The following is a 27,581-nucleotide window of genomic DNA, read 5'->3' on the forward strand; positions in this document are numbered from 1 at the left end:
AATAAACATACATGGAAAATAGATTAGCAATCTGTACTTTTGAAACCTACTCCATGTTAAGTGGGACATACACCGTTGTTTTATCTGAAACATTAACAGTGGGTTTCAATAACCTATCTATTCTGTAGATTTGGTTACCAAAGATAAGACTTTGACACTCCTTGCATGGAAGAACGTCAAGAGATACCATACGTTATTGAACTTCAACGTAAACCAATATCTAGAAATAAGCACGACATTTCCCACAAACTGTGAACAGTCCTTAACTCAACAGTACAGACTATTAGTCGCACATTATTGGATTATAAACGGTTAACTGTCCGTGTTTGCTAATTAACCGAAAGCACAGGGGCCATGCACAATTATATAGAGCTTGTTTGCTTGGCCCTTAATCTAGTTACACACACGATCGAATGCTAGACCGCTGTGCGGGTCAATCAGAAGGACCAAAAGTATTTCTGAACTACTAGATACATATATAAAATGTGTTTGCAACTTCAATAGGTTACTGAATCTCTTTTGGTGGTTGCAGTTTATTCATAGATAAACATCTATGTGGCACATAATATGAAATCTAAGTTCTAACAAAATTGTGACTGAATTGCATCTTCAAAAGAAATGTTTCTTTGTGAAAGTAAATAATAATAACTAAGGGTATTCAATTATGTTGACACCGTCACAATAAATATATTCTTATGATTATTTTATAGGCATCCCATTGTCTTTACTCACGGTAAAAAAATAATCAAGATCATGTGTTTACATGACCGATTCTCTATTTATTCACGTGCATGTTATAATTTTCAAACATTTACACAAGTGGCCCTTATGTTAATTTATCTGCTCCATGGCTATACCCTGGCTGAAGATACGAGGTTTGCGACTAGTCTTCCTAGCGACAACACCTAACTACGTTACTTAGTGTGTACATCCAATTTGCAAGGATGAAAGACGGACTCGTCTTTTTATATTTTTCCAGATTTTATGAAGATTTTGTAGATAAAGTTTCTCCGCTGCAGTGTAAATTTTTAAATTGATAATTTTTAGCACTAAGCCGAAAAACTGAAGTAGTATGAAGAATAAGTCACTTTTTTCACATGTTATTAATTTTTCACGTCAAAAATTGTCGCAGAATTGAGTTGCTAGTTGCTAGCCTACCAGATATTTAATGAAGACAAACGATATTAGTACGTGAATAGAAATTCAGGGTCTTATATTTGAGGCTTTATGACTAATGCGATCCCGGAATGACCGGGCGACCGCAGCGTAATTGTCTAACTTCAGTGGTATCCGGAAACGGTTATGGTGATATGTTACAAATGTCATGAGAAATGAATTCCAGTTGTTTGGATTGTTATTAATGTGACCATGATGGTTATAACTGGACGCTGATGAATAAACTGGAAAGGACGTCTCTATCGTGTATCCTCGTTACATAAAAAATAAAAAAATCCATAAACGTATTTCATAATCCTTTCTTGCATTTAATTTTAAGTCCTATTATGACCCAAAAAGAATCATAAGTTTTGACCGCGAATTTCTTGGCTCCTTCGTACGTACTTCTTATAAAACGCGAAGTAAAAAGTCGTAAGTTCTATTATTTTGACGTCTCACGGTACGGTATAATAATACAGCTGTATAATTACCGTTTGATAACTCCATTCGATGTTTCTTGTTATTGACGTAGACGTGACAGCTATGTGTATGGAACACTTTCCAGTGATTAGAAATGTCTTTTTTTAGTACGAAATGGCGCGAAAATAACGGTATGTAACGTTATAGAATGAAATTAGGATCTCACACAGATGATCCTTTTGGATGCGACAGAAATCAATAGTAGAAAGATAAAAGTCAGAATATAAAACGTATTCTTTACGTTCATTGCAGGAATTAACGTTCACAATTCCGTATTTGGCGTAGCAATTAATAACCTTTTATAGATCTGTTTTTACTCGACCAGCGCCAACCGTAGGAACACGGAACTTTTTAAATACCAACTTGCTCAATTACTGTCAAAGTTGGCTGCATGAGCAAAAGCAGTTACTGTTGTGAACTAGTACGTCTAAACGAAGCATTAGGGGTGTCACTATGGAACTTTAATAGTTGATTAATACGTTAAATGGTTTAAGGGTTCCAGCGTTAAGGAAGTTAAGTGGCTCGGTACTTTAGCGTTCGTTGGAAGAATTCTTAATGAGTATGCAAAGGAGTTTAGTATTATTTCATTTTGTAGGTATGTAATTAGCTAAATAGATAAGTGATGCTTAGAAGTATCTAGAAACTACATGATAATGCACCTTCAAGTGTTTAGACGATCTATTTAAAACCCCAGTCCGGTGAGCAGTTTGTAAACATTTTAGATAAACTATTGCATCTTTAATAGTGTGATTTCTTTTCACAAAGAATGAAGTACAGACTGAATAACAGATCTAAGATTTAGAACTGTCATATATAAATTCTCCGACAGTTTATTTTCCTAGACTTCCGAAAAGGTGGAAAACAAAACGTAGAAGTATCTTGTAACCTCGCCAAAATTAATTGCTCGCGTTACTTAGTTTACCGAATACTTATCTAGCAGCCTTCCCTTCCTACGAAACCACTCGGTACGAACAGTTTTCCATTGCATTTTCCTCGTTTTTACCAAATACTTGAAATTCACGGCGGTTAAACAGGCCTGAATTATTTGTTTTGGTCCTGAAACAACATAAGCGTTGCCTTTGGGAATGCTTGTTCAGAACAAAAAATAACTTGTTACCGTACATAATGATCGCTAAAACCCATAAAAAGAAACGACACCTAGAGGACCTATAGAGGCTATATTTCATATTTTTAATTGCTGTATGTGGAATTTGTCGTGGCGTGAGCCATAAAATTACGATTTCAACGTATTATATTACTCGGACGATGGGTACAGCGCTGTAAAAATACTTCACACGGGAGATTTAAGCCTTTACCAATATGATGTCACGTAACAAAACGAATTGCTAACTTGAAATAGTATCAACCGATATTGTTTCACCTAATAGCTACACCCGGTTATACAGCGCTCGGTTGCCAGGCAATAAATAGCTTTGAAAATTGCCTGTGAGTAGCACCTTTTCACGTACGCCGTATGAAGCATCGCTCCACTGATTTCGCATGTCAAAGTTCCTATATAGATGTTGTTGAACTTGCAGAACTGTTATAGCATAAATAAAAACTGACTAAGTTATTTGTGGCCACCGTTTCAATGAGGATACTTCCTGCCTTTGTTTACAATGCTTGTTCAGCTTGCCGAATTTGAACGTCATGCGACATAAATAATGCGCGTTGTGTGCACCCGTATCAAAAGAATATTGTTTATTCATCAGATTTTCATAAAGAAAAAAGGCTCATAAAATCTCTTCCGATTATTTTTTTCGATTCAAAGATTGCTGTTGTCTTGTTTACATTGAAACTGCCTTAATGCGTGATGTTTTAATTAAGGTAAAACATGATTTTAATTATTTCATTTTACAAAATCGCAAAATAAACATTGTTTTACGTTGACTGCATACAAATTATCATCAACATCAGGTTTTTAAGAACGTATAACGATCGATTTTGTAGTACTTCGCTTTTAATGGCTTGTAAAGTACAAGCGGCTTATAATTGCCAAGTTTACAATACTTAAATCTCACAATAATGGGACAATAGCATTGCGAATTTCGACGGAAACGTAGGCGCGGGCAAACGCCATCAAATTAAGCCGTGGCCCTAAACTATTGCTTGTATTCCGGCTCCTCGTCTATTTGGTGTATTTCAGCGGGCAATAAATCAGAGACATCCGTAATTTGAAATCTTCCAAATGTTTCCCGGGCTGGCCAGCTCGTGCTCGGTCGTTGCTCTCAGGGCCGGTCGCCATCCCTATTTCCCTCGCGACGGATATTATCGGGCCTGGCGAACGATAATAATCGCAAGGGCAGACCTAACGGGACCCTGTAATGCGAGGGTACGTCTCTCAGCCTCCACAATACATTGCATTTTCAAAGCGCCGTTTTTGTCCAAACAGGTTTTGACGTTATTATAATTTATACGGATTCAGTCTCAAAGCTTTTTGAGTTTGTTTTCTGTTATATCGAAAACACTGCGGTAATAATGAAGTGGAAAATCTTACTGCCGTTATTCGGCGAGATATTAAATAAAGAATGAGTAATATACAGTACGGCAGTCCGTTTATTATATCTTTGTAGTCACAAGGATGGCAGTTGCACCTTCTAGGGACAAGCATTTTGTTATGCTAATTTTGAACTTTGGATTCCGATACTTATGTCAATACATGTCACGAACCACTCGGTAAACTCATATTGTAGTTAGTAACCAGTATTGTTATGATAATCGAGTATTGTTGAAAACCGGACCGTCTATAATAGGCAGATAATGCAATTTCGGCATTTAATGTGTGTACGTGTCTTTGTATTTTGTAAATTAATTAGCTGTAACTGTGTTAAGAATCTGTTGTGTAGTGTGTAAGATTACGTTTCCAGTTGTTACAACGTGAATACCAAATACTAAATGGATCAATTGCTTGTCGTAATGATTGATGAACGTAAACATGAGTGTGTTTTCTTCAAACCGAAATGTAAGGCGTTCTAGAAATATAAATGAAAGAATTTTGGTTGCCTATTTGCATTTCATTATCTAACCTAACATATCGTAAAGTGCAGTCATGTGTTTAATTAAAATAAGAAATCTGCATTAATGTCGTCGCATTTCAACTTTATGAAGGTGAACCGGCTGATGCAGTGAAGTATAAATTCACTTCGTAATTCGACTGCCACCCACAGATGCAATAAAATGCATATAAAATTCTATAAGTTATGAATTTTTGATGTAAGGGTAGAGCGAACTAAAAGTCCACAGCATTTGCGGTAAAAAGTGTAAAACCAAAGTTATCTGAGCCTTGCCCTTATTTAATGGCGGCCATGGTCTTTACGTCATCCTTGTACTTAATGTTCTTGGTGTTATTTATATGGAAATTAGCAATATGCGCTTGCTTTCTTCATTCACATGTGGCAGAAATAAGATCTTCATCTTTTGGTGAAGAAGGAGGTCCCCAAATCGACCGCGTTTTCTTTGTTACGTAAATGTTACAATGTTATTTGTTTTGTTGCAGGGCGGTAACAGACCCTCGCGATGGCCGGCGCGTGGCACTCAAGAAACTGCCCAATGTGTTCCAGTCGCTAGTCTCCTCCAAACGCGTCTTCCGAGAGCTCAAGATGCTCTGCTTCTTCAAACACGAAAACGTAAGTAACTACATACGAGATTCCACTAGGTACATTTTGCAAAAACTAAATACATGAACACTTTGAATACAGGGGCTGTGTAGTCACATAGACTAACACTTCTTATTGTGAGAATGTGTAAAGAAACAACTTACAATGTCTTGTGATCGAAAGTATAAGTCTTCAGTATAGTATCTCTTGCTACTTTGAATACTTAAATAAGTTGAAATAAAGTACTTACAAAGTATACGTTGACTTTAGCGGTAGTCCGTAAAACAATTTGAATTAACATTTCATTAAATTATTCATTACGAAAACAGGATAAATGGAGTAATTGCTATAAAAGTTTTTGTATTTAATATTTACTTAACAAACTATTTAATCAACGTAATAACTCTCGGCGTTCACGTAAACGTGGAAAATTATTAGCGTTCAAGTATTTTACCAATTTCACGAACACTTGAAGTTTTGTCCTGAGATATTTAAACTAGGCGTAGTTGATGCCAAGTTTCACCGTATTTTGATACCGCCACGATGTATAGAAAGTTTCTTGCTAACAATGTATAGCTGAATGTAGAAGCGTGTGGCTGCCTAGATTCAGATATTAGATTACTTGGAGGCTGGAGCCACCGTCACAAATACCCAAGTGTGTGGGACGACATTTCCTCCATAAATAAAATCACACATCCCGATAGCAAACGCGAAATCGATTCGATGGAAACCCAAAATTTTCATTTCAATTTTTTTCCAAGCCTTCAACCCTTAATAAACAATCGCTTGCTACGTATTTTTCCTGAGGTATTTCAAAAACATGTTTGTTTGAAAATCAGCTTTAGATTCAACTTTTTGTTCCCACGAAGACTTTTTAACATCCACTAAATTGGAGCACCTTACATAGACGCATTTGTTTTTTACATTTCTAATTAGAGGGACCTTCTGCGCTCGAGCCTCACTTTATGAATGTTAATTGAAGCTTTTAAATTCACACCCTAGTTTATAATTACTACCTTGGTGATCACACTCGTAATAGTTTATGAGTTAGTAGCTATCGATAAATTACCTGATTAAAGTCACTTTATTATGGTAATAAAGTCTGTATTGGAAATAATCACGAAATAATTATAATGCGGTGAACACTCTCACCATAATTTATTCATTTTCACTGTGTTTTATCGATCAACGTGTATTGTTTGCGGTTAGTGAGCGTTTGTCTCCACGTATAAACACGTATTTGCATTGAAACGAGTCACCGTTCCATAGTTGTTGATTGTGCGACCACTAATAACGTGTCAGCCAGGGCTTGATGAGAGCTTGTCGCCTGACTGCTCGCCCAACTAATGTGTGCTTTTATCTTTACAGGTCTTATCAGCGTTAGACATCCTACAGCCGCCTAGCCTCGACTTCTTCCAGGAAATGTATCCTTTTACCGATAGTGTAGCGTTACTTAATAAATGCCGTAAACGAGCCGATGACGGACTCGCGTTAACGGTGAACGTAGGCGCAATGACCTCACACGTGAGTCCTCCAAGATTGCATTTCTACTTAGAATCGCCGGAACTGCTAAAGCGCCCAACAAACGGTCCAGTGTTTTATATTTTATCTTCGCTGTAGCGTTATTGAGTTTCACTCGTTGAATTGACAGCGCTTCAGCGGCTTGATACTTTATCTTTGTTGGATTTCTATCTGCAGCCAAGATTTATAGCGGCGAATTGAAAGTTTTGAATTCGTATTATGTACTGTGAATTTTAGTTTAACCCCGCTTACCTACTTACTGTAATTTGTCACGTATGACACGATTTGACATTCGTTTTTGCGTGCAAATAACGACATGCTAAGGTCGTTAAACATTTTAACGGGTTTTTGTTGTCATTCGTTTTCAGTACGCCTGCTTAGCTATTGACGATAAATATTGCTTACGGCGTTCATATTTCAGAAAGGTCCTCCCATACATTTTTAACTAGTTTCAAAACTTCGCCGAAACATAACTAATTATCTTTTTTTACGGTCGCGGTTTGCTTCAATTTCACGCTGTCAAATCGGATGACAGGAGAGGTGGATCATCTTAGTGTTAGACGTCAATTTTCAGTAGGTCTCACGTTACTTACTACCAATTTCGTCATAGGCCGATACACCAGCAATTTATCTTTCTCAACTGCCATATAAATATCCAACCGAATAACTGTCGGTTTTATGTTTCAAATTTTATATCGCGTACTCTATTGTGATTTTTATGGTTCAGTGGAATCTTTACGGCTTAATTGTTCTCTTCTATAAACGAGAGGTTTTGCGGTTTTAAAAATATAGCAAAGACCTCATAAACTCTATATATCTCGCTTCAAAATACCTTAAAAGTTTTTACAGGCAAGTGACACCTAATTTGGAGGCTCTAGATGGTCTCATACGCCTGAGCAGCCCCGTTTAACATGTTCTAATTACCAGAAATTATTCAAACATGAAATCTAGTCGTAAGCCTAAAACGAATTTCTAGTCTACTGCGGCCTGCGACAGCTCTTTGATCATGAATATTTAAACATCCTTATTTTCGCCAATATCAAAATAAACCATAAAACCGAAATATAAAATGAACTCCATAGCAGCTTAACGGTTTACGGTGGCTATATTATTCGAGTTATTATTGCAGCAATTATATTAATAGATGCTTCAATTGATTTTAATAGGCAATCATCTGAATGGCAGATGTGTATTGATTTATTGAATCAACACTGACAAATGTGTTCAGAAAGTGCAATTAGTGCGATAATGGCGTTTATTATTTTTCGGGGTATGTGCGCCGCGTCAGCTGGCGGGAGCACAATATCTCGCTACCCTATACCGATTTATTCCCCTTCAAGTTTTATTGAAATTCGAATGGCTCTCGTCCGCCAGCCCGGCTGCCGCGCTGCCTCGTTTCAACCCAATAGTAAAAAGAAAACACTCGGTACAAGTTGTAATACAAGAAACTTGCCTTTGATAGAATCGTAAAGTTTAATTGAATGCCAACGTGCCTGATGAAGCACGTGAGAACGCGTGACGTAGACAAAAGACTGGTTTGCATTGACGTCAACTAGACATTTAGGAAAAAGAAAAACAAACTTATCTTTATTCGTCCGCTATTTAGTTCATTTGCTTTCTTAGAAGTAATTCGAATTTGCCAGGCTCGCAATCAATTCTCCAAATTAAAATGCTACTCAGCTTCAGATGGTTCTTCGGTCCGAAAATTGGCCTTCCTTATCAGGTGCCTTATAAAATAAACGTTAGGCAACAAAACGAATTATAAAAGTTAAACAAGAATACCTTAGTGGAATTTGGCATAAAAAATCTCGGTCCCGACATTTGCAGGTAGAGAAAGAAACCTGTAGACTTAAAAACCGACAGATTGGAGGTCTTACAATAGGAATTGTATCTATAGTGAATACTGGTTTTTTTTCTTAAATGTATTGTCATTGTACGTTGCTTACCTCAAGGTGTATAGGGTATCGCATTGTTACTAGAGAAGTAAATATGAAGACACACTAGAAGATTGTAATCAGAGCTTATGATCGTTTCTTTGTGCCCAAATTGACTATAGAGATGTTTATATGGAATAGAAGATATTATGAAAGGAAAACTTATTACGATATTTCAAGACAGTTTCTACTTAAATAACAAGCAACGGTATTTTCCATTATAATTTCCAGTTTCTAATTCTCAAACTTTTATCCTGGATGTATAATCACTTCTGGAAAATCAACCTTATCTATGACATAAGCCTTGAAATATTTACTTCTATTTCCCTGAGATACACCTTGATTCATGATTACTTTACCTGTCAATTAATTATTAATGATGGTTGATAATGTCAACGTTAGATAGATATAGTTATAAAAAATTGTATAAGGTGTAATCAAGTGATGAGCTGTCGATATACAGAATAAGGATATTGAGGCATAGACTCTAGGAATTTGTTTTTACTAGTTTACTAATTTGTTTATATGCAGTAGTTTGTATTCGATTAAACCGTTTGATGTTCAGTACCAATAGTGTTTCCAAACCATAGTGCTACAATCTTGTATCCATACGAGTAGGTACCCGATGATATGTTTATATCCGCGCTGCAATATTCGGGAGCTTTCACATCACTAAAATAGAACTGAGTGCTTCCGTGGAGTGTGCGTCTCTTTGTGCTTTGTTCAGCTTCATTCTGATGCATCATGGTCATGGAACGGAAGGCCTTATGACTGGATTACACCTTTATATGATGCTTTAGACGGCGTTGGTCACAGCATGGTCATACTTACGTAGTTGGCAATAGAGGGTGTTTCCGACTTTGTATTTGATTTTGTTAGATTTAAGGTTTTGAGAAGAAATTATAAAGTTGCCAAGATTTCGCGCAAGAGCGATGGTCACATCAACTGCAATATTGACATCAATATACTAGTGTGATGTGTGTCCACATATCATTATAATAATAAGTATAGTTATAATATCTCCATGTCTCGAGATAATAATGTCTAGATCGTCTGCAAGAATAACTAAGAAGCAATATAAAGCGTGCAACAGTAAATAATGACGATAATCATCAGCCAGCATGGTGTTTAATGTGAGGCTCATAAACTCGATTGCTGAGTCAAGTCAGCAGTGTTCTCAGAAGCCTTATATTAAACCACCTGTAATGACCTTATCTACACACGCACATCAAACATACGTATTAAGTGTCGACAGAGATGCGTTCAAACATTCACATCACAATGAAACATGACATATGGAATGACGGCTCCAAGTAATGAATTCCAACGTCGTTTCGTACAAACTCAACGGCCCGAAAACAAAGAATGGAAAAAAGCAAAATTGGCACCGGAGCGACGGAGATTCGAACTAAAGTATTTCTTGCTCCGCGCGGATGTTCCCTATTGTAACAGTTTTTATTGAACATATATTCTAGTCGGAACTTCCTCGGTTTAGAATTGACGCATTTTCCCTATACTTAAATTTCCAACGTCAAAGTTTCTTGACGCGCTTACAGTTAGAGTTATGGCGTCTCATAAGGAAGTTTCTTCTATAAATTGTTTGTTTTTAGGTGTAATTTAATGCAAATGAGTTATTTCTTGGCGCTAGTGAGAGTCGGACACGTCAGAATTTGTAATAAAACGTAATTTCACACAACACCTTTTGTGCCTGAAAACAAGGTGGCATACTCGTTGCGTTTCCACCGGCAAGCCATTGTTTTTGTTCTCTGGCCATTTCTTTTGTTACATGAGCAGTTCCTTTTGTTCAAATGCTTGTTTCTTTTGTGCGGGCGCTGGTTGTCTTTGTTTCAGCGGTTGTGTGGAGTCGCCTGCGCATCGTGCGCGCGCCGGTGCAGCGCCCTTGCGCGTGCGCTTCCTAATTAGCGGTTTTGCGTGGGCCGCCTGGCCCGATTTAACCTCGCCGCGTCACGCCCGGCCGTGCTCTTGCGCCGATATCGCCCCGCTAACTACCACTTTATTGTATTGTGAAGTATAAATTGAGATCGCTGTCCAGATTACTGTTATCTAGACACGCTATCGCCTATTTACCTACATAGGGATGCTGTTCAATGCAATTTTGAATCCTGTTATTTGCATAACTAACGATATTTTAGCTGTTGAGTTAGTCAGCGGTGGATATTTACTTAATTACATGTTAACTACACAGTAGTTACACAAGTCTAAAGTTATGTATTAAAAGTAATCAATAAGCAAAGATAAATAAAGGCTAGACGTGAGTCAAAATTGGTTTCGAGCTATTTATTGAAACTTTAATCTCACCCTGACATTCATTTTCAGTTTGTTCAACTTGAATTCTCTATTTATAATGAAGGACACCTTATAAATGACGACGACACATCACAGATTCATCTTGCTCTTGATTTATTTACGTTCACAAACCGTATTTCATAAAAAAGCAAACATATATTTCTACGAAAATAATCGCGAGTGACGTTTGTCTGTTATCTATTATGTTTTATTAGGCACGCCATCGCATCGCAGTCGGCGCTCTCATAGATGGCCGAAAGAGAATTGATTGAATGTCAATAGGTCACGTCTCGTCACACGACGCGTTTGAAAGGTTTCAACGTACGCCATGAATGCCCAAATTAAGGCCTTTGAGTCTTCCATAAGTTTTTGAAACCTTTTATAAGCAACTGTTAGATATTTGTTCGTATCTTCTCTTCCGTCTACATGTTTTGTAAGACTTATTCACTTTTCGTGATGTTTGAGACCAGTTTTGTTTAACACTCGTTTTTGGAAATGTAGGTCTTTCAGATGTCCTTGCTTTATGGGCAACAGCTTCAGGCTTCGTAAACAAATCTTACAATAGTGTAGCATAGTCGTAAATATTGCATGCTGTAAATTATTCTAGGTTTTTGGAGCACTATACGGAATCCATGAGCTATCTCGCGAATGCAGATGTTTGTAGGCGACTAAGCCCCTTTGTCGGCACCTGGGGGGTCGTTGAGCGACTGTCGAGTGTTTTAACGTGTTTTATTGATGTAGGAGCATATCTGCTGTGATTCACACATACACACACCTACATTACGTTTATGATGAAACATTGACACCGAGTGACGTCACAGCATTTCCAAGGATTCGGAGTCGATGTGTCGATGCACCAAACGTCCTTGCTTTGTTCAAATTTTTGAGTTTCAAGATTCAATTTTTTTGCACTTCGTTTTTATAGGTGCCCACTTCATTGCCTATAGAACAAATCAATATCAATTTCGTCACTATCGTCTCCAAAGTACCAGAATAGGAGAATGCTATTTCTATGCACAACACTAATCAATTACATGCAAAAACACTAATCAATTACATACCAATAAACATCGGTCAATGATTCAAGAATGAGCGGAATGCCCATTATAAGTTCAGTAAAACAAAAGACTAGACTATTTTCATTGTCTAGCTAGGTCGTTTGTCAGTAAAGGAATACCTGACGTATTTCATAAATATATTTGATTGATCAATTGGTTTAATCGGCTGTGACATTGGATTGATAAATGTTGTAGGTAGTTTATTGGCTAGCCCAAAGCCCCCTGCGGTACAGACCGCTAAAGCGGATCATCCTGCGAGGATAGCATAATGCAATTATCAGAACGGTTGGCAAAGGGGTTGCCGTAGATCGAAACAGGTTGCCAGCTATTACGTACTGGTACCAAACTGACGGTTATCTTGTGGCTATGAGCAAGTGGGAGAAGGCCTGTATCCTAGAACCAAAAAACGGAGAATTACTCCCTAGCCTATTAGCTAACATTTCTGTCGTTGTAACTAAAATAAACTGTAAAATGGTTGAATATGGCCTTTTCTTTACATAATTCTCATACGAGATATCTTCATATCATTAATTCAAGTCATAAGCTCATACATCTAATCTGTATGCAACTTTTACCGGTATTCATTTTATAATTTATTTAGATTGGTCCATTACAAGTGACAGTAGCATATATAAAATTTTACTTATAATCTAAGGTCGTTTAGTTCATACAAGTGTAATCAATTTATTATGAAAACCTTGTTTGAAATTATATTAATTAATGATAGCAAGATCTACAGTAATTTATGTCCGAGCGTGGGACAACTGTTTTAAATTGAATTTATGGTGCATACGTTTTCATCGTGTAAGAACATTTTGGCAAGATCTATGCCATGTTTTCGTATTCTATTGCAGACAAAGGATATAACGTTAAGGCCTTCGCTAATTATGAAAATGCGCATTAAAATCTTTTGGTACCTACCTAATTTATTACAGAACTTTAAACTCACAAAGACTGGACATAAATTCTTGCGGATGCTAAGACCAAAAAGTTCCTACCGATCAATGTTTCCGAGATGACCTTTGATGTCTCAAAAGAGTAGGTTGAACATCTTCAGATCTATCAAAGTTACTTATTTTGCCGTAGGAAGTTTCAGTTTCTCGAATTCCGATGAAAGCGAAAAATTATGTTCTCCCTTACAACAACATCAGAGCAACTTGCGTAGATATTATGTTCAGAAAATTATAGGACAAGGCTCCCCGTTTATATTTATAACCTTTTCCATATATTTCCAGTAGCTTTTATTATTAGCTCCAGTATTGCGAGTTCCTTCAAAATTGCAGCCATTTAAAATAATTGTACGAGTTTATTTCCTTCACGTCTATGTTAATGTTTCCTAAACAAACATTATGTCGACTATAACTTCTTATTAGAGCTCTGGAGTTCCGTACAGAATACTGTTTTCGTTGGCCTTTCTTATTGTACTGGTTTTAATATCGAAGCAGTAGCTGAAATGACCGGACGAAATATTGAACCAGATCGAGTCTTGTTTTGGTTGCGATTTATTTATTTGGCATTTAACATTTTTATTTGAAATCCGTGTCTTGATTGTAAGAATTCTGCTTCTCAAGTATGAAAGAAGAAAGAAAGAAAGAAAATCCATTTATTTCAAACACACGAATGACGCAAGACACAAATAAATAAATAATGGACAAAACAATAGTATGAATATGTGAGCATGTGGAATCTTTTTTTTTTTTTTTAAAGAGTCCACATATTCACTTTTGCCGGTAGATATTAAATATCAGTCGTCTGCTAATGCTGTAAAGTCAGAGATTTCATCACTGTGAATGCCATAACTTATAGTTCCATTCCGTATCCGAACATTATCCATAATCCCCTCATAATATCTACGATAACGGTTTATTGCACTTCTCGCGTATATTATTTATATGTATAGTGTATTATTTAAGAATTTATCACCAGATCACAGTTTATGGCGGTCGCGTTCAGGCCCGTGCACACCATTAACGCGGACCGGCACGCTTAATTGCTCCCCAATCGATGCTCGGCCATCATCTGTTTAACTATAACACGCAGATTAGCTTGCCTTTATATGGTTTTCATAGCGCTTATTTTGCACGGTTTCAGTTTAAACTAATTTTAAAAGTTTTTAGGTTAGAGTCTAAAGCATCGGTAATTGTAATTGGTTTTCCTAAATGATAGGGCATCTTTTGAAAACGCTTCTTTTAATCATTTTTTCCATTGTTATGTTCGGAACTATTTTGTTTCCTCTTTTGCAATTTTTGTACAGTCTCTAAACAGACTTTGAATATGGTATTGATATAAAGGCGCGGGGCATTATATTATCAACATTGTTCTGCCAATGCATTTTCCTCCTTAAATATTTGATCCCGCCATAACCCGTCAATAAACATTGATGGTTTTCATCTTCCACCTACAGAATCCTAATGGATATTTGTAATGTCCTTGTCAGTTGTAGTAATTCTGTTTGCTCCCAAAGTGGATGGGCTCGTAACGGAGACTTGATATCGAGTAGACAGGTACGGTAATATAATTTATGTTACTAGTACATTCGCAAACTTGTGCTTTGAGAGGCTCATCGATTTACTTAGACAGCTGGATGCTTTAAGTACGGGGATCGGTACAAGTGTATTTACTTATCGCAAATATATTCTCCTCTTTCGATTCCGTTTTTGAGATAAGTTTTATTTAAAGTTTGTTTTGCGGTTGACCACAGTATTGCCTGTTTTAGATACTCGTAGATTTATGTGCGAAACTGTTCGAGGAAAACTTGATGTATATTGTAGTCATGATGAGTTTTAATTTTGAATATAAATTATGGTAACGTTATGCTTTTACCAAATGACTGTGTCTGGACTGGACCCTTAAATATTTGATAATCATGACAAAACTTGGTTTTTACAGCAAAGTGCAAAAATATGTTTAAAAACAGGTGCCTTATTTGTTAAAGTAAAACGAGTTGCGCCGGTCGTTAGTAAATATTTGCAACCTTTATAAATGAACACCATAACATCGCAATGCTTATTTTTCCCATTCTGAAGGAACTGAGCTCATTGTGTCAGAGATTTTTACTGGCTTTTGTCCGTTCCGTCTACGCGCACATAAAAACTGAGGCTATATCGCTAACAATAAAGTCCTGAAAATAATTACAGCTACTGCATGCTCAGGACTCGTAGTGTAGTGTCGTATATTTTTCCCATTACTATGGGAAGGGTACTCCCTGCATTATCTATCGAGCATTACGTTATCTCTCAGCTGTCGTGCACAGTCAATGATCATCGTTGACTAAGCAATTATTACTGTTGGTAATGTTATTGATGTAGTTCTACGCTTCATCTGGTTTGCATCGCGTCTTATGGAATAGCTTATGTGCTGTATCTGTATACACGTCCTATAAGATTATAGTTTTATCTTCGATCATTATTTTTCTCATCAAATCTGAATGTCATAATTCTCAGCCTTGTTTACAATTTACCTTTCAATGCAAATATTGGTTTTGGTCTAAATTCTGTTAATCATTTAGATGCTTTGCGGTAGTTGTAAATGGTGCCTCCGAGCTTCACCAGTTTAAATTTGCAAACTCTTACATTGCATGTCTGCCAGCAAGGCGAGTACTGCTATCGCTTTAAATTCGGAAGCAAACCATGTAAGCGGAAATCCTAGTAATTTCACTAGCATGAATATATTCCAAGCTTCAACATGTTTTGTAACGTGAACCGCCATGTTTTCATTCGATTATTATTCATTTAGATAGATAGATAGATAGATAGATATTCTTTATTAGGTACACCAATTTTACATTTTTGATCTTAAACTTGGTGGTTAAAGTCGGTGACATAATGGGCGGTCTTATCGCTCATCATTTAATTTATTATCAAAGGATGGCCGGGGCAAATATCAAACATACCGAGTTTCAGGCTTTCAGTCACGTTATTTGAAGTAAAGCTTTCAAGTCCCGAACAAACGACGCAAATTCCAAGACGTCTACAGAAAATATCGTGGCATAGTTTGTTGGAAATTTTGCCGCGTGGGTCCTCCTCATTCGGATTACCAACAACGCTTTGCATGTTCGCACCATATGTTTTAGTTTTGCACATGTCCTTGTTTCAGACAGCTCCCGTTTAATTTATTATGCTCTTATCTTTTATTAGTGGTGTTTGCTTCTCATTTGGAAGTAAAAGAAAACAGAAATCAGTCAGGCTGCTGGTTATTGTCTAGCGTTAATTGAAAAACTCGTGGGGGAGGGGATGTGATGGCCTCTTCACTATATATAGCCTTTAATCAATTTCCATTTATACCAAATATGGCATATCAGAAGCCACTCACAAGTGCACTCACCACATTAGGTGTAATTAATGTGATGTTTTGTATGTATGATTGGTATTCTTTACGCTCGTTAGCTTCCATCATGTCTAGCAGTTTTTCTTCAGTTCAACGTTCGATAGTAAACATTATTGCTTGCTGTGTAGCAAACTTTATTATTTATTTTTGTTCGTACATTACACGGGTGACGGGCTGCATAAATCATCATGGGAATTTAATAACCGAAATCCCTTTTCAACACTTCCTTCAACAATATTCTTTATTTTTGATGAAAAAATATTCAGTAGGAAAACAGAAAAAAGGTTGGGCACTTGCCGACTTGAAAGGAATACCTGATCAAATAAATGGTTTCTGGATGTTTGCATACCAAAAGTACCAATATAAAATGAAAGTTAGTTCCCCGAAATGGTATTAGTGTGGTACGAGTCGTGTACTGGTCGGATCGTCAAGGGTACAGTAACCCGTAACACGTTTTATGTTTATGGTACATCGCGGTAGCGTTATTTATATGGCGTTGCTACTCTTTATTATTTATCCTTTCAAAGACGCACTCAAACGCGTTATAGGTCAGAGAAAAATAACCCAGAACGAACTGCGACGCCTCGGAAGCCTAGGACCGAAAAGAAATCGTAAAAAATTGACGTTCATATAAAAACGGCACTAAAACTTGTAGGATACGCAGTAAAATCTGTTGCCTCGCGTTAGAGCCTTCCTCTGTGCGAACGTCATTACAAAAGTATTTCGAGCAATATAACTTTTATCTAAAAGACATTTTGAATTTGGAGAATCTTACGACTCTTTCTGAAGCGACTACAATAAGTATTAAATATAATTTCATGCTTGTCGATTGTCGACGAACTGGTTTGCACTGAAATTGCAATACGCTCTTACCGCTTGTTACAAAATATTCGTCAGTTTCTTACTCGACCACAATCATCACACAAGTGTGAGTCTTTGTTACAACCTTATCAGGAATACACAAAGAACAATGCTAACTGCCGACAAAAGCATGCTAAAAATGACGTTACGCATATAACATAACATGGAGGCCTTCGTGAAACATTAAACCTTGGTTTTATTTACTGCGACGTCGCTTAAGGTAGAAGAATCTCACCGTAAATAACCGTTTTATGATATTTCCACGACTTCATTAAGTCTTTCAATGATATAACTCTCAGATTTATTACCTCAAGTCATAATACACGCTCTTATTGTCTACGCAAAATAGAAAGTATATTAATTACACTGCAGCACGAATGTGGACGATAAAAAGTATGAAAACCCGTAATGCGACTAAAATTTGCCATTCAGAGAGATTTTGTGTCGTAGCTTAGTTGCAGGTTGTTGAGATAGGGCGGGGGCGACCCTTCCCGTTAATGTATTCTGGCAATTTCGCTAACGCCCTCCCGGGAACCGGAGCCCTGGCTAGACCCTAGATTAAATTTGTACTCTTCTGTTTACCATTACTTTTTGTTACTTATCCCGTCAGCTCAGCCGGTATAGATGCTTAAAGCTACGGCTTAATCTATCCACCAATCTATACAGGCTTTTTGAGTTTTCGTTCATAGTACTATCGGTGCGTCTGTATCTCAAAATATTCCCGCGGCGCGTTCAATTGACGTTTATCATGATTGTGATTAAATATTGGAGTATTATAAGCTGGGAATTGTAAACGATTACGCAGGCATTTTCGCACAAAGAACATTTCGACATAAAATGTTTAACGAGCCAACATTTAACTATCAGACAGTTCGGGAAATCTGTTGGACAATATGATAGGTAACTATTTGCATAGGATAGTTGAGGTTTGTCGGAATATTTGTATGTTTACTTTTCGTTTCGGTCTAAATAATGCATCAAGTTTACATATTACGTTAAAACTGCTACTTTTGGCTCGGCGTCGTATTCTCGTGGGAGTGAGAGCGGTTTCGTGTTTTCGCTCGCAGTAACAACAACTCCGGACTGTTTCGTATGACGCCGACATTCCCCCCGAGTCCCACCTCTTCCGTACTCATGAGCGCACCATATCCGCTCCTACATCCAAACAAAACCCCAAAACATAGTTGATCAGTTATCGATTACCCAGGACTGCCACTCGCCAACGCCAGATGATTAATCGTGTTACAGAATTAGCTCTCATCATATTAACTTCGTCCAATATTTCTTTGGTGGCAGCTGTCTTTGCTATAAATGGAATAGCTGGTAATTTTCTAACCATCACAAATGTTATTTTGAAATTCTGAATAATTTCCAATAAATCTACCTCAAAATCGTGTCAGTGAACAGCGCTCGATATCTTTTACTTTTTGGAATAATTTGTGGCAGACACCTCTAAGGGTTCGCCGGCGGTACTTGGCACAGGGTGACCGAGAGGCTTCTTGGCTCGCAGGCTCGAGATCAGCGCTGGCGTAGCCCCTTGTGCGGCCCCGTCTCGATGACGTCTTGGAAGCTTGCCCGATAGGCTTTAGATAAACGCTACCGTATTGCGGCTCCCCAAATCAACATTTTTGCTTTCCGAAGCGTTAAATCTGCTATAAAATGCACTGGCACATAAGTGTATTCAAAATTGTTCTTTCACAGAAAACAGACGTCTCATTCGCAATGCAAATGTATTCATGTTGCCGTAATGAAGAGTATCATGTCGCATTCAATCTCCACCTGCCACCTGTGTTCGTTAACCAACGCAAGTTTTTATATTTTCCTCGCGCATTTCGGGATCGTTCCTGAAGTGAAATTTAAAATGTTCAGCGTGTAGTCCGGAGCAGACTTCGTTACTCGGAATTATTGTGGCGAGCGCAATTCGCGTAATGTGCGAGTACTCCGCTAGACAGGACACGGCGCGCATGTTTGCTGATGTTTGTCAACGACAGCTTACGCCGCAAATTTACTGCTTGAGCAGTGTCAACTCGTGTGATACTCATCTACCTAATTATTGATGTCGATAAATTCACTGCACATACCACCAATCAGAATAATCACAGTAATTTCGAAATCCTAATACCTGTAATTTCCGCGTGCGTATAACCACAAAATTCACTTTCTCTTTTCTTTATTGTTAGTAAACTCACGATTTAGAAATTCTAAGGGAGAAGCATTCGCAATGGGCTTTACCGAAACATGTTCGAAATGTTTAGGCTCAGATACATGTTTCACGCAGTCCTTAAAATTACTTTGCCTATTCAGGGACGGAAGAGAAATTCACCGGTGTATTCAAGCTATCGTAATTTTGTGCCATTCGCGAAAGTTTGCACTGAAAAGTTTTAAGGTCAGCCTTGTAGGAAGCTTTCACATTAAGTTCTGTCGTGTTTATAAATGGAAATGAGATTGGTAATGTGGGCCTTTTTTCTTTGGCAGTTAATTTCCATTGTGTAGATTAGCATCCTGCGGAAAATCCCGTTGTGAGAGGAATAAAGAAACTGCGGCGGAAATTCGTTGAAGAACGCGATCGGCGCCGCCTCCCCGCCGGTTAATGGGCGTGTTTCATTGACTATTCTGTTAGAAACTTTGCTTAATAAGCTAATGCAGGTACATAATTGGGAAACATCACGTTGGCTTCTAATCAAGGTGTTATTACCACATTACCATGTTCCATAGACCACAGGGCGTCACGTGGAAGCGGAACCGCGTGCTTTGAAGTTTTATTATTCAACGGATTAGTCACATTCGTTTCACTCAAACATTTGTTTTTATGTCAACGTTAAGACGTGAGAGTTCCCACAGTTCGTGGAGTAATTTTAATTCCTTATAGTGTTGGAGCAGTGTGGTTTTTAATGACGTATCAAATTAATATCGGCATATGCAGCACTTTATAGTCCCTTAGGCCCTAATAAAGTATCATGTAATCTGACGCTCGACGGAGGTCCAGCTTCTGCAGAAGAGATTTCTGCCAAATTTAATATCACAAATATTTTGCAATGCCCTTAAAAGATGATTCGAATATTGTCTTTGAGAGGTAGAATGTTTATTAGAATTTTAAACAGTCAAATATTTAACTGACAATCGGCATAGAACCCTCTTTGTGAAAATACCTTCAATAGAATTAGAAAACTTGCTCAAAGTACAAAGAAGCCTTATGCATTGCTTCAGATTAAAATTATAGTAGTTTTCTAGACTTGATCTTGTATAGAGCGTTGTAAGGGTGCGAACTAAGTCCAGACAAAAATAACAACTCATGCAACACTGCGTCCTCCGGTCCTCCGGTCCGGTCGGCGTAAGCCGCTATTCATCAACGTCCGACCTTTGTCCGTTTTTACGTTTACTTAGCGTGCTCGACCCAAACTTACCCAACGTGTTTTAATATTCATTTAAAATTAAGCCACACAGAAATATGATTACATTTTTTCCGTCTTGATTAACAATCGCAGGGGACGTAATGTAAATAATGGGAATTTCTTCTTTCACATTCGTGTGTAACATTAATTGGGAGTTCTTGTTTCGTGACCTCTTTCTGCTGTAATGATTTTGTCGGCAAACTGAATTATAAGCTTACCGTGTTATTTTTCCGCATATTTTCTAATTTCGTTTGACGTTTGTTGGGCCGAATTTATTGTGTAGGTATTTCATAAGGTTGCATATTTGACAAATGTAGAAAATATGTAGGTAGCTACTGCAATACACCGCGGTCGGAAGTAAATTCTTTTGAAGTGACGATACTTGACAACCTTGGATACAAATAGGGCTTGAAACTAGACGCAACAATCGAAGTTCATTTATCTTGTGTTCATAAAAATGTTCCCTCTAAGTGTTAACTCACAGGTATTCTTATACTGCATATGGAGATTCCTATCGCTATACAAAAAAGCGAACATCTATCATCACGCCACTATCTATGTGTTTAAAACAAAACCCTACCCTCTCGGTTTCCCATAGGGATCAAGTCGTGTCACTTGGCGGACGCTACACAGTGCAAATGTCCCTTGATTCCTCCCGACATTGATGGATAGTGACCGTAGCAACCAACTCCGGGATATGACGCATCAGATTACACCATAATAACCCGAATATCAGGACCGACACCAATCATACTCAACGACGGTATAAAGTTGCCTTATTTATGGGGTTCCGATATTTCGCGTTCACACAAAGTTGCTAAAGGAAGATTTGTGGGATCAACATGGGTTGGCGATCCCGCCGCACTATTTTCCTCTTAGGATTTTGTGAAGATAAGGTTAGAAATAGTAGGAACGTTACAGGGTAGAAACATAAGAAATTTTCAGTGTAGTAAAGAGAAAAAAAAAATGTGTATCATGTTTCAGGATGTAATACGATGATACTTTTGGTTTAAAGGGATCTCTTTTAAACATGTAGGTAGACAATTTAACATTTCTATTTCCGTGTGTGTCATCATGAATAAGAGATTTGTTAGTAGTATAAACTAAATATAAAACAGGACTGCTATATTTGCGGACCGCGACGCCCAATATATCTCGGCCATTTGTTGACCCACAGACTTTGTATTCTGATTCCATTTTGGTTATATTTTCAGTCTTACAATTTCTTGTTTCCAATAACGAAAATAAACAACATTCTTATTTATTCGCCCGCGTTATCTATTATTCGCATACTCTGTATTTTACGGATTCGGTGTTCGCTTCAGAATCGTGAACATTCATTACAGCAGTGAATTAATAAAACGAATAACCGAACACAGATGTCTGTTAAATATGTTATAGAGGACTTAAGCCACAGTTTTCGTATTCGAATTCCCAAGAATGTTATCATTTGTGTTTGGAGAGAGCTCATTACTCATTCATGCTTGACAAAGAAGCCTTTCACATCATTTCATATGGAGTAAAATGTATTCTGATCATCGTACGTTTGTCCAGCAAACTACTGAGAACGATTTATCAACGTCTCCCTTCCACGTACTGTCTTCGAAATGGTCATTTGCACCGACATCGCTGGACGTCTTTCGACGCATCTTAAATATACGTGATTTACTTCTCGTCTCTCATCCGAGGGACATTGACCGGTTGCTGATTATATTTTCTTCATATCGTGCCATCAACTCATTATAGCCTCCATAAACATATTTACTGAAACATTTCGAGCCAAATTCATGTTACAAATTGAAAAAAATTCAATGTCTTTCGTAAACCATTGGGTGATGTGCAAAATAGTCTCGCGACCACCACTCTCGCATGTTGCTATCTTAGAAAATAATTCTAGTCACGAACAAAACGTTTTCCACGTTTCAAGTACGTTCTATGCAAATATGATGGGCAACTAGTGTCAACCGGTTTTGTTCAATAAACCGGTGTCGATGATCCATCAATGTCACATCTGTACCTTCCCTATCAGTAAAAAGGATGAAGAGAAAACATAATGGCGAGCTTGAAATTGCGACAGAACTGAGTTAGTTTGTTCCACATAATTATGCTCTTGAAGAGAATATTCATAAATTAGACACGGCAATTAGGAGTGAGACTCCGAAATGCAGTGTCGCCGTGCATTGTTTGGGCACACTCCTACCGGGCTGCGGTGAGAAACAATGGCTAAACATACTGTGCCCGTAATGTGCGTTAAAGCTGGCCATTTCAAAGCTTTCGTAAGCAGTAGGAAACCCTTAAGTACAGTCGCAGTTAATATTACCATTCGCTTTACATCGATGGAAATATTACGACAGAAATGCCATTTCTGCAAATGAACCTAATGATTTGTTATGCACCTTACACCTGCTTGTATACGTTTAATACGATTTTTCACCCGGCGAAGACACGTTTTTATTCTAGAACATGAAATGTTTAAAGCAAACTTGCTCGGGAGAAAATGTTCAAATTTATTTTTCATGTAGCTCGTGTCACGTCCCCCACTTATAGCCGCCGCTGAAGATTGACTTAACAAACGGCTTTGTTTTTAGCATTTTGTTTTAAGCGATTTATTTTGTCAACATTGTTACTGTCGTCCGCGGGTAAACAACAGTTCAATTAATTCAAACGTATAAAATATAATTGCATATAAATAAACCAATGAAATTAATAACAGCTGCGTGCGTGAGCTATTACAATTTTAGCCACTGATCTATGTACGAAGCGAAAAAGCGATTATGAAAATACAATAGTAATTTGAAATAAGGTAATTGAATTTGAACGCTACATAAAATAATAACAAAGAGAACATGAAATACTAGTAATCGTGAACGCGGCTATCAAAAAGGTCGATTGTATAATATTTTAATGTGTCGTATTAATATTTAATGCTATGAACACCGATGCTAGTGACACGGTATTCGCATACGGATTTTAATAAAACAAATTAATGAATACATAATTATGTAGGAGATCAAAAGCTTTTTACGGTTTATTAATTTTTCAATATCCCTGTTACGCCTTTTCAGTGTTATGGCGAAGGTTTGATATATTGGTCGCGAACAGAGATGTCGATAACGAATTGTTAAGCAAATCGATTCTCGGTTCGATTTTTTGTGTCCAGGGATCGAGGTTGTGTTGTAAAAGATTTTTTGTGTCTACAAACGTTTTCGGTTGTAGGGTTTGGGTGCACAGCTGCACAACATCCGGGCTTTCAGTCCACAGTTTAAATGTATGCTTCTACGCCTTATGAACACAAGTGAATTCCACTGTTTCTACATGTGTGCGTAGCCTAAATATCTTTTACATTCGTTGTTACGACATAATACGCATTTAAAAAGCAAACAAGAACTTTTTCACGTTTTTGAATATCCTAGTGTTGTCTATTTCAAGTAATTTATTTCGAACCACAGGAAAATGTTTGTAAAAGTTTTTGTGGTTAGGTTAGGTGGGTCTTTTGATATACAATCATTTTATTTCACTACAATAAAGACTAACTTTCTATTATTTCATATTTTTCAACAACTACACTTTCAATTTCACTTAAGGTTAAAATTTCTAAAAAAAAAACAGGACAGCAACTAAGGCAGAGTGTCGTAAAAGTGTATCCTCCCATATACGCCATCCTGCGTGTCGTGTTTGATGGCGCGAGGGGAGGGGGCGGCGGGCGCGGGGGCGGAATCTCAGCCCCTCAGTAAATAATTACCGCCCCGGCACTGGGGTGTAGCCCCAAAACCGTTCGTGAGCCCCCGGCCCGGCCGGCTCTTCCAACGTTGCCAATTCTTATTGTGTTCACAATCTCACGAAAATAAATGTGTATGCCAAACAAATGTTAGTTTATTCAGACTTAGTTTTAACTGTAATACACTTGAAAATAGGCTGAAATAACTTAAGCCTATTATGAATTAAAACGTCAATAGCTTTGCTGCTTAGAATGTTCAAAATATGTAAAGTTCTCAGAATAGGGGTTCTTAAAAACTTTAAGTAACTATATTTTTATTGGACGTAAAAAATAGCTTTCTTATTTACCTGTCAATCTGAAACGAGAACAAAGTTATTGTTAGGATACCTACTGAAAAATTTAAGCAGTTTTCGTAAGAACCTTTTTTGAAATTTTCGTGACTATCCGATAGCATTATCATACGATGACAGTATAATTTCCTGTCTAAAAATTGCCTTAAATTAAACGGAATTGTTGACAATACTTAATTTTGTTCAATCATGAATGTAGGCCAACACATGCCAAATCGGACAATCTTTTACGCAAATTGTAGTTTTCTATGTCAAGGAGCGATTAGCCACTCTTTCCATTCAATAAAGTATCAATGGAGCCAATTAACTTACGAAATATCTTTACCTACTGTTCGACCAAAATAAATAACATCGCAATATATTACCTACAGACAAATATTTACTCTTAGAATATCAATATTACCTTTGAATACGTTAAACAAATATCGAGTAAATGATAAGGTATTATTAATATGATTATTTTTACGTCGAAGTCTTATGTAATTTTTATTTACATTACGATTGAAGTATTCTTATTCCCACACTATTGGGCACCTTATAAAGACCACCGATTCTTCTAAAATTATGAGTTCTTAGATATGGTACCTTTGAATTAAGTAGGTATCAATAGTTTATATTCGAAACAATATTCCGATAGCTATTATCATGATGTTATGATGCGTGAATTAATAATGCTTTATAGAATAATCTGTCTCTATTCGTCATAATCATTACGTTAATGTCTATTTATTGCTGTACATTTGAGTATTTGTACCTTAAAAAATATCTTTGTTGACTTACAACAAGTGCTGTAACAGCATTGTCGTGATTATGATCCTTTTCCTGATACTCATCAAATGAAATCGATTGCTTCTCAATGATCTACATGTAAAAGGACATTCCCTAATCCTATTAATGTCAAAATGAACCTAATTTAAAAGCATTAACATACAATATAACTGCAATTCAAGCACCAATAATAATAAATAACACAGCTAACTTATAGAAATCTCCTCAACAGATAGGGCAAGGCATTCTGTGGGGTCTCGAATAGATTAGACTAGCGACCGCAGACTACGTGACTGAAGTTCGGGCATTCATATTCTTTGGACTTTCTTTGATCTTCCCCATTATTATACATGTACAAATGACATTTTGCTCTCGCGGTCTCTAATCATAGGAGAAAGAAATTTGGATTTGGTACGCGTAGCTTTTAAGGGTTTGAGAGGCTTACATAAACGCAAAGGACCATGTAAGGTTGATATGAAAACACACACCACGGTAGCATGAAACTACAGATATGAGGACATATTTTTGGTCGGACCACATAAAACTTCCCTGGAACATGGACAAAACCCCGGCATAGAACCAGAGCTTCTATATTACTTTCGCACTAGTAATCTTCCCAGTACGTTAAGTAGGTACTTGTCGTGTGTTCACGCCTCACTGACGTCGCCATTAGGTCCCCAAGTAATAGGGGATGAGTGTACCGCTCTACTAGCTCGCATTAAAACCTTTTCTAACCTAACATTTAGATAAAAAACTAACCCATTAGTAAAGCATAAGCTTGACATTAAAATTAAAAAGGGGATTCAAGAAAAAAAATCTTCAGACCTAAGAATTAATCAAACAAAAAAGTTAATTTCACTCCAATCGAAACAGGTTTAAATAAATGTAAAGGTTCAACTTACAAATTAATTCATTCATCAGGTACCATAATTTGTGTTCTCATTGTGATGTAAATAAAGTAAACGAAACACATTGTGCTAAAAACTTTGGAATTGTGATGAAATACGATGAAACTTTTACGAAGAAACATGTTTTTAATGTTCTTCGTTTGTATATTGTTCGTGTTATAAGTGATTACGTAGTTGTACTGTATTTAGGCTTCCCTCGCCAACCGTTGCAGAGGCCGGTCTTAGGGGAGATAGCACCATAATAGTCTTTCATACTAGGCTAACTGATGGTGGTGTGATGCTAATAACTTGAATGTGTCCTCATTTACTTTCCCTAGCCGTTAAAACTTCCATTTTGCAGTCTACAATATTCGTAATAGAGTCGCTCCCTATCACATTGGCCCCTGGGAATACAGACGTGTTGTGAATTTTAATGTTATTAATCTCTCGTTTTAATGAATCACTTTAGAATCCTTATTTATTACGATGAGAGCTGTTCACTTGCATCCCGAGGTAACTTTTTCATAATAGTGCAAGTTTATCAAATCGGTTAGTAATTTCCGAACCTTCTTACTGCAAAACCGAACCACTAAAATAAAACAATGAAATCTATCCTCTTTATAATGTTACAACAATACTTATTTATTATAAAAACTTTTTATACTTCTTCTTCTTATCATATTTGCCACTTTTTTATTTATTCTGCGCTATTCTAGTTTACCTCAAAATCGATATGATTACGTACCCTTTTGCCGTTGCTAGTATTTTTATTTACAACAAAACCAGGGATTCCTTGCACGTGAGTCGTAATATGAGCATCCATTATGAGTAGGGGGCAAAGCAGAGATTATAAGTTGAATAGACATTTTATTATAAAGGGTGCGTGAGGCAAATGGGGAAATTGCATCAATGGCTTAAGCGATACTTCAAAATATGGATGACAAAATCAAAGATTGCATTGTGATGTTAAAGGTAGAATATTTCAAAAAAAAAAACAATCTTTCAACAGAGCACAGTTTTTTATCATTTATGTTTAATTGATTATTTTTTAAGTTTTATGATCCAATAAAGGCTTATCTAATCGCGTGTCCTTTGCTATAAAAACGAGTTTTCCTGTAATATCTCCGTACTTCAGACCTTTTATGTTATTGTGTTTTAAATAAAAATAATCAGCCAATTAAATAATTTTCTCTGTAGGCGTTTAACAATCCTCAAAATCAAGAAACAT

At 37.1% G+C, this 27,581-nt stretch overlaps 1 protein-coding gene across 3 annotated transcripts in view; it reads left to right on the plus strand.

The window, feature by feature from the left end:
- Window positions 1-27,581, plus strand: part of LOC124630948 (serine/threonine-protein kinase NLK) — a 109,048-nt gene that overhangs the window by 56,338 nt on the left and 25,129 nt on the right. For all 3 annotated transcript variants that reach the window (XM_047164995.1, XM_047164993.1, XM_047164994.1), the window contains exons 2-3: window positions 5,132-5,261; window positions 6,600-6,655. In XM_047164995.1, the coding sequence (XP_047020951.1) occupies window positions 5,132-5,261; window positions 6,600-6,655 (186 nt within the window). The remainder of the gene's footprint in view (window positions 1-5,131; window positions 5,262-6,599; window positions 6,656-27,581) is intronic.

This window comes from Helicoverpa zea, chromosome 6, assembly GCF_022581195.2.
Source record: "Helicoverpa zea isolate HzStark_Cry1AcR chromosome 6, ilHelZeax1.1, whole genome shotgun sequence".
Classification (NCBI taxonomy): Eukaryota; Metazoa; Arthropoda; class Insecta; order Lepidoptera; family Noctuidae; genus Helicoverpa; species Helicoverpa zea.